Source organism: Oncorhynchus masou, unplaced genomic scaffold (genome assembly GCF_036934945.1).
Source record: "Oncorhynchus masou masou isolate Uvic2021 unplaced genomic scaffold, UVic_Omas_1.1 unplaced_scaffold_477, whole genome shotgun sequence".
Classification (NCBI taxonomy): domain Eukaryota; kingdom Metazoa; phylum Chordata; class Actinopteri; order Salmoniformes; family Salmonidae; genus Oncorhynchus; species Oncorhynchus masou.
In genome coordinates, this window is record NW_027011165.1 from 446,318 (window position 1) to 457,219 (window position 10,902).

General features: G+C 44.1%; 1 protein-coding gene across 2 annotated transcripts; it reads right to left on the reverse strand.

The window, feature by feature from the left end:
- Positions 1-3,340: 3,340 nt before the first annotated feature.
- Positions 3,341-10,423, reverse strand: LOC135535317 (ATP synthase subunit d, mitochondrial-like). Of its 2 annotated transcripts, none has more exons than XM_064961985.1 (6): positions 10,341-10,423; positions 9,432-9,567; positions 8,999-9,095; positions 6,132-6,203; positions 5,181-5,243; positions 3,341-3,654 (listed from the first exon to the last, which is right to left on the reverse strand). In XM_064961985.1, exons 2-6 carry the CDS (start codon positions 9,551-9,553, stop codon positions 3,523-3,525), a joined length of 486 nt encoding a protein of 161 aa, XP_064818057.1. In that variant the 5' UTR covers positions 9,554-9,567; positions 10,341-10,423; the 3' UTR covers positions 3,341-3,522. The 2 variants fall into 2 exon arrangements, with proteins under 2 accessions (XP_064818057.1, XP_064818058.1); XM_064961986.1 differs by having other exon boundaries at positions 10,346-10,419.
- Positions 10,424-10,902: the final 479 nt, after the last annotated feature.

Consider the following 10,902-nt stretch of genomic DNA (forward strand, 5'->3'; position numbering starts at 1 on the left):
GAGGACCAGGGTTTCATAGCAGACCTGGGTTCAATTAAGAATTTGTTTTCTTGGTTTGACTGTTTGAATGAGCTTGCCTGGAGTGCCATATGGGTGGGCTTTGCACTTTTGGGAATATTCTATTGCTTAAATTGCACCAGGGATGATCAAGGAAGCACAGCTAAAGTATCTGATAGTTAACCAATACTATTAAGCCAATCATCTGTATTACAGACAAATGCTGCCCCCTGCTGGAAAAATGTATTCATTTCTGTCGTAGGAACATAAAGTAAGAATATACAGTAAGAACACACAGTAAGAATATACAGTAAGAACACACAGTAAGAACACACAGTAAGAATATACAGTAAGAACACTGTAAGAACACACAATAAGAACACACAGTAAGTACACACAGTAAGAACACACAGTAAGAACACACAGTAAGAATATACAGTAAGAACACACAGTAAGAACACACACTAAGAACACACAGTAAGAACACACAGTAAGTACACACAGTAAGAACACACAGTAAGAACACACAGTAAGAATATACAGTAAGAACACACAGTAAGAAGACACTAAGAACACACAGTAAGAACACACACTAAGAACACACAATAAGAATATACAGTAAGAACACACAATAAGAATATACAGTAAGAACACACACTAAGAACACAGTAAGAACACACACTAAGAACACACAATAAGAACACACAGTAAGAATATACACTAAGAACACACTAAGAACACACAGTAAGAAAATACAGCAAGAACACACTAAGAACACACAGTAAGAACACACAATAAGAAAATACAGTAAGAACACACAGTAAGAACACACAATAAGAAAATAAATTAAGAACACACAGTAAGAACACACAATAAGAAAATACAGTAAGAACACACAATAAGAAGACACTAAGAAAATACAGTAAGAAGACACGCAGTAAGAAAACAAGAAAGGGAAAACAAGTTATGAATATAATATACAAGTGTTTGTTCCAATTAACATTCTTAACTATTCTTAACTAAGGTCAGTAGGTCAGGGTTTCACTGTGGACAACTTGGTTAATGTGAAACATGGTTCATCTTGACTGAGGGAGTTCAACTGCTACAGTCATTTAATTAGGCCATATTCGCCCACATCGCTCCTTCACCATAATACACTGCTGACACTGACTGAATAAAAGGCTTCAACCCAATGCCCAAACCCCTAACATCAGCAGTCTGCCCAAACCCCTAACATCAGCAGTCTACCCAAACCCCTAACATCAGCAGGCAGTCCAGCAGTCTGCCCAAACCCCTAACATCAGCAGTCTACCCAAACCCCTAACATCAGCAGGCAGTCCAGCAGTCTGCCCAAACCCCTAACATCAGCAGTCTGCCCAAACCCCTAACATCAGCAGTCTGCCCAAACCCCTAACATCAGCAGCAAGTCCTGCAGTCTGACCAAACCCCTAATATCAGCTGGCAGTCCAGCAGTCTGCCCAAACCCCTAACATCAGCAGTCTGCCCAAACCCCTAACATCCGCTGGCAGTCCAGCAGTCTGCCCAAACCCCTAACATCAGCACTCTGCCCAAACCCCTAACATCAGCAGCAAGTCCTGCAGTCTGACCAAACCCCTAATATCAGCAGTCTGCCCAAAACCCTAACATCAGCAGCAAGTCCAGCAGTCTGCCCAAACCCCTAACATCAGCAGCAAGTCCTGCAGTCTGCCCAAACCCCTGACATCAGCAGTCTGCCCAAACCCCTAACATCAGCAGTCTGCCCAAACCCCTAACATCAGCAGGCAGTCCAGCAGTCTGCCCAAACCCCTAACATCAGCAGTCTGCCCAAACCCCTAACATCAGCAGGCAGTCCAGCAGTCTGACCAAACCCCTAATATCAGCAGTCTGCCCAAACCCCTAACATCAGCAGTCTGCCCAAACCCCTAACATCAGCAGTCTGCCCAAACCCCTAACACTATATAGGGAATAGGGTGCCATAGGGCTGTGGTCAAAAGTAGGGCACTGTATCAGGAATAGGGTGCAGTTTGGGACATGCCCATTGTTAGACATTGTCTATATGGTGTCCAACAGTTATACTGTATGTTACTGAATCAACAGAAAGCACCAGTAGATTCCCTTACTCCTTCCCAGGAGATGGTGAGATCTTCTCTGGAGGGAACTGACGTGGACAGATGGAGAGGGGAGAGGGTTGTCCAACACAAAGCACCAGTAGATTCCCTTACTCCTTCCCAGGAGATGGTGAGATCTTCTCTGGAGGGAACCGACGTGGACAGATGGACAGCGGAGAGGGTTGTCCAACAGAAAGCACCAGTAGATTCCCTTACTCCTTACCAGGAGATGGTGAGATCTTCTCTGGAGGGAACCGACGTGGACAGATGAACAGGGGAGAGGGTTGTCCAACAGAAAGCACCAGTAGATTCCCTTACTCCTTCCCAGGAGATGGTGGGATCTTCTCTGGAGGGAACTGACGTGGACAGATGGAGAGGGGAGAGGGTTGTCCAACACAAAGCACCAGTAGATTCCCTTACTCCTTCCCAGGAGATGGTGAGATCTTCTCTGGAGGGAACCGACGTGGACAGATGGACAGCGGAGAGGGTTGTCCAACAGAAAGCACCAGTAGATTCCCTTACTCCTTACCAGGAGATGGTGAGATCTTCTCTGGAGGGAACCGACGTGGACAGATGAACAGGGGAGAGGGTTGTCCAACAGAAAGCACCAGTAGATTCCCTTACTCCTTCCCAGGAGATGGTGAGATCTTCTCTGGAGGGAACCGACGTGGACAGATGAACAGGGGAGAGGGTTGTCCAACAGAAAGCACCAGTAGATTCCCTTACTCCTTCCCAGGAGATGGTGAGATCTTCTCTGGAGGGAACCGACTTGGACAGATGAATAGCGGAGAGGGTTGTCCAACAGAAAGCACCAGTAGATTCCCTTACTCCTTCCCAGGAGATGGTGAGATCTTCTCTGGAGGGAACTGACGTGGACAGATGAACAGGGGAGAGGATTGTCCAACAGAAAGCACCAGTAGATTCCCTTACTCCTTCCCAGGAGATGGTGAGATCTTCTCTGGAGGGAACCGACGTGGACAGATGGAGAGGGGAGAGGATTGTCCAAGAGAAACGAGCAGCACGTCTGCCGTAGCCTAATACAACAGTCCTATAATACTGAATCAACACAGAACACCAGGATATTCCCTTACTCTAAGTGATTATGGAAAATCCTTTCACACGAATTGATGAACGAACATAAAAATGTGTCCTCGCAAAATAGGTTTAACTACTATAGATCCCCTTAAGAGTCTTATGTTAAATAAACGTTGCACAAAATAATGACACAAATCATATTCAATTTCCATAAATGTTTATTTCCATTCAAAGGACCAGATGACCTTTCTCAGTCGCTCAATAACAATAAGCAGTTATTTCACAAACTGTCTGTCGATGAAACAGGACTTGACTTTATACAGAGGACACTATACAACCTTTCATCAGAGGAAAGTATGATATTATCTAGGAAGGGGCCAGTTTACAGCTCAGCGATGGGCTTGTGAGGCCAGTACGGGTGTTTCTCCTTGTCCAGCTTGGTCTCAGGGAACGTGTCGTTCAGATCATCGATGGTCATCTGGTCGAAGGGAATCATGTTCTGGAACTTCTCCAGCTGGAAGAGAGGAAGATGGATCAACAGAGAGAACTACATGTCTCTTAATAGTGGAAGAGAGGAAGGTGGATCAACAGAGAGAACTACATGTCTCTAAATAGTGGAAGAGGGGAAGGTGGATCAGAGAGAACTACATGTCTCTAAATAGTGGAAGAGAGGAAGGTGGATCAGAGAGAACTACATGTCCCTAAATAGTGGAATAGAGGAAGGTGGATCAGAGAGAACTACATGTCCCTAAATAGTGGAATAGAGGAAGGTGGATCAGAGAGAACTACATGTCTCTAAATAGTGGAAGAGGGGAAGGTGGATCAGAGAGAACTACATGTCTCTAAATAGTGGAAGAGAGGAAGGTGGATCAGAGAGAACTACATGTCTCTAAATAGTGGAAGAGGGGAAGGTGGATCAACAGAGAGATCTACATGTCTCTAAATAGTGGAAGAGAGGAAGGTGGATCAACAGAGAGAACTACATGTCTCTAAATAGTGGAAGAGAGGAAGGTGGATCAACAGAGAGAACTACATGTCTCTAAATAGTGGAAGAGAGGAAGGTGGATCAACAGAGAGAACTACATGTCTCTAAATAGTGGAAGAGAGGAAGGTGGATCAACAGAGAACTACATGTCTCTAAATAGTGGAAGAGAGGAAGGTGGATCAACAGAGAGAACTACATGTCTCTAAATAGTGGAAGAGAGGAAGGTGGATCAACAGAGAGAACTACATGTCTCTAAATAGTGGAAGAGAGGAAGGTGGATCAACAGAGAGAACTACATGTCTCTAAATAGTGGAAGAGGGGAAGGTGGATCAGAGAGAACTACATGTCTCTAAATAGTGGAAGAGAGGAAGGTGGATCAGAGAGAACTACATGTCTCTAAATAGTGGAAGAGAGGAAGGTGGATCAGAGAGAACTACATGTCTCTAAATAGTGGAAGAGAGGAAGGTGGATCAGAGAGAACTACATGTCTCTAAATAGTGGAAGAGAGGAAGGTAGATCAACAGAGAGAACTACATGTCTCTAAATAGTGGAAGAGAGGAAGGTGGATCAGAGAGAACTACATGTCTCTAAATAGTGGAAGAGAGGAAGGTAGATCAACAGAGAGAACTACATGTCTCTAAATAGTGGAAGAGAGGAAGGTGGATCAGAGAGAACTACAATACCAGTCAACAGTTTGGACACCTACTCCTTACAGGGGTTTTCTTTATTTTTTACTATATTCCACATTGTAGAATAATAGTGAAGACATTAAAACTATGAAATAACACATATGGAACCATGAAGTAACCAAAATAGTGTTAAAGGAAAATGTATTTTTACAATGTAGAAAACAGTAAAAAATAAAGAAAAACCCTTGAATCAGTAGGTATGTCCAGACTTTTGACTGGTACTGTACATGTCTCTAAACAGTGGAGTCTCTCAGGGGGTCTACTGCTGACTGTGTACTAAAATCCTAAAATATAAAGAGACATTCTAGGGAATTCCGGGTGTAGGGGAGTGTGTGTGTGGTTTGGAGTGGCATGTGTGTAACCCACCTCCTTCTCATACTGGCCAATACGAGCTTTGGAAGCCTCCACGTAGGCAACAGCAGCTTTGTTCTGAAACAAAGAAGAAATATAACCAATAATAATGGAGGAGGCATCAAGAGCAGTGAGTGCTTTGCATAATGGGGCGTTGCCTCTTGAAATGGAACTCTGAGCTCATTCATCACCTCTTCCTCAAGGACAGAGAACAATACAACAATTAGCTAGCTACTGTAATATTAATACAGGAATGAGGTGGAGCACAGTGAAGAGTCATTCTGAATCACTACAGCAGAGCAGTGAAGAGTCATTCTGAATCACTACAGCAAGAGCAGTTTAGAGTCATTCTGAATCACTACAGCAGAGCAATGCTAAGAGTCATTCTGAATCACTACAGCAGAGCAGTGAAGGGTCATTCTGAATCACTACAGCAGAGCAGTGAAGAGTCATTCTGAATCACTACAGCAGAGCAGTGAAGAGTCATTCTGAACCACTACAGCAGAGCAGTGAAGAGTCATTCTGAACCACTACAGCAGAGCAGTGAAGAGTCATTCTGAACCACTACAGCAGAGCAGTGAAGAGTCATTCTGAACCACTACAGCAGAGCAGTGAAGAGTCATTCTGAACCACTACAGCAGAGCAGTGAAGAGTCATTCTGAATCACTACAGCAGAGCAGTGAAGAGTCATTCTGAATCACTACAGCAGAGCAGTGAAGAGTCATTCTGAATCACTACAGCAGAGCAGTGAAGAGTCATTCTGAATCACTACAGCAGAGCAGTGAAGAGTCATTCTGAATCACTACAGCAGAGCAGTGAAGAGTCATTCTGAATCACTACAGCAGAGCAGTGAAGAGTCATTCTGAATCACTACAGCAGAGCAGTGAAGAGTCATTCTGAATCACTACAGCAGAGCAGTGAAGAGTCATTCTGCACAGTAACTTTGAACCCAGAGCTACTACTCACCGCCTCGGCCTCCTGTGTGTTGATGGCGGCTGTGGCTGTGTCCTTGGGCTCAGGGATGGTCAGGGCTGAGAACTGAGGAGGATAGGAGATGGGTGAGATGAGGGAGACAGGAGAGGGAGACAGGGGTGAGATGAGGACAGGGGTGAGATGAGGACAGGGGTGAGATGAGGACAGGGGTGAGATGAGAAGAAAAAGAACAGACCAATATTAACTGTTAAGCACTTTGGGACAAAAGTTGTTGTAAAAGGGATTTATAAATGAGTGTCATCACAATACCACCATTTCAGATGTTCCTTGGCAAAAAAGACCAAACGAAGCAGACTGAACTCTATGGTCCTTTAAAACCTACAGAATCTAAATTAGAATTGTGTGTTACAGCTTGAATAATAAACAAATGTGACTCTGGCTGACAACATGATGCAACAATAAGACTGTTTTCCTCAAGAAATGTCTGGCCGACAACATGAAGCAACATTATCATTAGTGCTACAGTACCACACAGTGGACAGGATACTACATACCAGATGACTGAACCAGTACCACACAGTGGACAGGACACTACATACCAGATGACTGAACCAGTGTTACAGTACCACACAGTGGACAGGATACTACATACCAGATGACTGAACCAGTGTTACAGTACCACACAGTGGACAGGATACTACAGACCAGATGACTGAACCAGTACCACACAGTGGACAGGATACTACATACCAGATGACTGAACCAGTGTTACAGTACCACACAGTGGACAGGATACTACAGACCAGATGACTGAACCAGTACCACAGTGGACAGGATACTACAGACCAGATGACTGAACCAGTACCACAGTGGACAGGATACTACATACCAGATGACTGAACCAGTACCACAGTGGACAGGATACTACAGACCAGATGACTGAACCAGTACCACACAGTGGACAGGATACTACATACCAGATGACTGAACCAGTGTTACAGTACCACACAGTGGACAGGATACTACAGACCAGATGACTGAACCAGTACCACAGTGGACAGGATACTACAGACCAGATGACTGAACCAGTACCACAGTGGACAGGATACTACATACCAGATGACTGAACCAGTGTTACAGTACCACACAGTGGACAGGATACTACAGACCAGATGACTGAACCAGTACCACACAGTGGACAGGACACTACAGACCAGATGACTGAACCAGTGTTACAGTACCACACAGTGGACAGGATACTACAGACCAGATGACTGAACCAGTGTTACAGTACCACACAGTGGACAGGATACTACATACCAGATGACTGAACCAGTGTTACAGTACCACACAGTGGACAGGACACTACAGACCAGATGACTGAACCAGTGTTACAGTACCACACAGTGGACAGGATACTACAGACCAGATGACTGAACCAGTGTTACAGTACCACACAGTGGACAGGATACTACATACCAGATGACTGAACCAGTGTTACAGTACCACACAGTGGACAGGATACTACATACCAGATGACTGAACCAGTGTTACAGTACCACACAGTGGACAGGATACTACAGACCAGATGACTGAACCAGTACCACACAGTGGACAGGATACTACATACCAGATGACTGAACCAGTACCACACAGTGGACAGGATACTACAGACCAGATGACTGAACCAGTGTTACAGTACCACACAGTGGACAGGATACTACATACCAGATGACTGAACCAGTGTTACAGTACCACACAGTGGACAGGATACTACATACCAGATGACTGAACCAGTGTTACAGTACCACACAGTGGACAGGATACTACAGACCAGATGACTGAACCAGTACCACACAGTGGACAGGATACTACAGACCAGATGACTGAACCAGTACCACACAGTGGACAGGATACTACATACCAGATGACTGAACCAGTACCACACAGTGGACAGGACACTACATACCAGATGACTGAACCAGTACCACACAGTGGACAGGATACTACATACCAGATGACTGAACCAGTGTTACAGTACCACAGTGGACAGGATACTACAGACCAGACTAATATGCCGAACAAAAATATAATCACAGCATGTAAAGTGCTGGTCATATGTTTCATGAGCTGAAATAAAAGATCACCTAACATTTTCTATACGCAAAATGTTTTCTGCATTCCTGTTACTGATCAATTCTTCTTTGCCAAGATATTTAATCCACCTGACAGGTGTGGCATATCAAAAAGCTGATTGAACAGCATGATGATTTCACAGGTGCACCTTGTACTGGGGACAATAAAAGGCCACTCTAAAATGTGCAGTTGTCACACAATGCCACAGATGTCTCAAGATTTGAGGGAGCGTGCAATTGACATGCTGGCTGCAGGAATGCCCACCATTGTTGCCAGATGATTAAATTGTCATTTCTATACCATTGAGCCTACAGCATTTTTGGGGGGGGCAGTACATCCAACCGGCCTCACAAACACAGACCATGTGTAACCACGGCAGCCCAGGACGTCCACATCAGGCTTCTTCCCCTGCGGGATGGTCTGAGACCTGCCAACCAGACAGCTGATGAAACCAAGCAGCATTTCTGTCTATAATAAAGCTAAAGGAAAAACTCATTCTGATTGGCTGGGTCTTGCCCCCCAGTGGGTGGGCCTATGCCCTCATGCCCACCCATGGCTGCGCCCCTGGCCAGTCATGTGAAATCCATAGATTAGGGGCTAATTAATACATTTTAATTGACTGACTTCCTTATATGAACTGTAACTCAGTAAATGCATTAACATTTTGCATGGAATGTTTAGATTTTTGTTCAGTGTAGTTAAGTGTTTAACTTTTTTTTCCCCGGGTAGAGCTCATATGAAACTCACAGGCCTTAGGATCTCACCTTGGATTCAAACTCAGCTACCATGCCGGCTCTGGCCACGTTGGTCTTATAGAAGCTCCAGTCGATGGTAACAGGCTTCTCTGGCAGAGAGGCCAGCCTGTAGACAGAGCCATCAACAACAGCTCATTGATGTCACTTATAAAACAATCATTGTGGGAAAGAGATTGTGGAGATTTCCATTGACAGTAGCATGCATGTACGAGACACTCACTTTGCAGCGACCTGCGTGTCTTGGTTGACAATACTTTGTAATTCAATTCCAACTACACGCCCTTCACATAGGCAAATAAAACGCTAGATGGAAGAATCCTAAAAATGTTTTACTCATTTTCCCATTGACATCAATGCAAGAGAAAGTTTTACCTCTATTGGCTGGCTCTGAAGTGCTAGTCATGAACTAGGCCTAAATGTTAACTCTGGGTAGGCTACGTACTTGGCGCCGATGGCGTCTGAGCGCGTCTTGAGGTTGTTGAACATGGCCCTCTGGTTGGGGGGAACCCTCTCAGCAAAGGCCAACCAGTCAATGGCTTTCAATGCTGCACGTTTCCCAGCCATCTTTCTGTCTGTGTCTGTCAAAGATTGGAAAAGGGGTAAATAAAAGTCCTTCAATAGAGCTGCTAAAACCCACAAGAGATACAGATCATAACATGAAAGAAGAAAACCGACACTTGAGGGGATGGATTGTACATGCATGTCCTACTGCACCCCAATGCATGACATGACCACACCGATCAGGCAGGTTGCGGTCACACACAGGTGACAATTTGAAGTGCACTGAGATTAGAAACTAGCTAGCCTGACTCTTCAACAACACGGTCATGTAGTGGCTACTGTTAGAGATGTAGCTATTATCTAACTGATCTGGCTAACTGATCTGAGTCCTAACCAACACAAAAAAAGCCAACAGAAGTTCTGACAGCGCCAAACTCATGTTTGCTGACAGATGGCAAGCTGGTTAACGTTTTAGCTAAATTAGCTCTCAAGCTACTAAACTAACTAACAAATAGTCGTTAGCTTTGCCTAGCTACTACAATCCAACAATGTAGCTAAGTGGATATTGTATACTTAGCCATATCATCATCATATAGTTATATTTTAGACATACAAATTCATATTTTACGTTCAAAGAGCAAGAGTCCGCTGAAGGTCTAGCAGTTAGCTAGTTAGTTGCCTAGCCAACACTGCAAGGTCAGAGCCCAGCTGCGGTGGATATCAACCAATCATTGACCAAACAGAATTCAAGTTTTTTTTAAATATCAAACTTTATCATTTGTCCCCATAGAATATACGTTGCAAACATTAAAATATCGACGTTTAGATGCCATTTGAAGATAGATCATACCGTACAGTGGACAAGTTGTTCCAAATGTGAAGATGGTTCACCGGACACGGAAGTGCCAGAAATAATCTCGACGAGAAACTACACCGTGGATTTGGGTTGCTGCCGCCTGCTGGCGTATTGCAATCATTGCATAGCAGATTGATCAGAACATATATATATATATATATATATATATATATATATATATATATATATATATATATATATATATATATATATATATATATTTTAAAGATCATTTTTGAAATAGTGTTTCCATCTCTAAGATTGTACCTGTCACCACTTTCTGACAGAAGTATGACAGTTATTCTATCTGGAAGAGGCAGAGTTGTATTTGCTTAGTCAAGAATTACCCTATTGGCCTGCTGCGTAGGGAGTTTGCTTTTCAAACCAGCGACCCTGCTTCGCTTCCCTGCCGTTCACTACATTGGTGTCAGAAGTGGGAGGCCATCAGATTGTACGTGTGAAGGACTGACTAGTCGAACCATGGAGACATGCCTTTCCGTTCAGAGGGGCCATTGTAGCAATCCTTGCCAAAATGTCCACCAAGTGGGTTAACCCT

Bases quoted from the DNA above. Each gene is read 5' to 3' on its own strand.
- LOC135535317 (XM_064961985.1), bottom strand. From the start codon at position 9,553: ATGGCTGGGAAACGTGCAGCATTGAAAGCCATTGACTGGTTGGCCTTT. The intron at 6,204-8,998 runs GTGAGATCCTAA...TATCCTCCTCAG, and splicing joins TAGCTGAGTTTGAATCCAAG to TTCTCAGCCCTGACCATCCC. The intron at 3,655-5,180 runs GTGGGTTACACA...CCTCTCTTCCAG, and splicing joins TTGGCCAGTATGAGAAGGAG to CTGGAGAAGTTCCAGAACAT.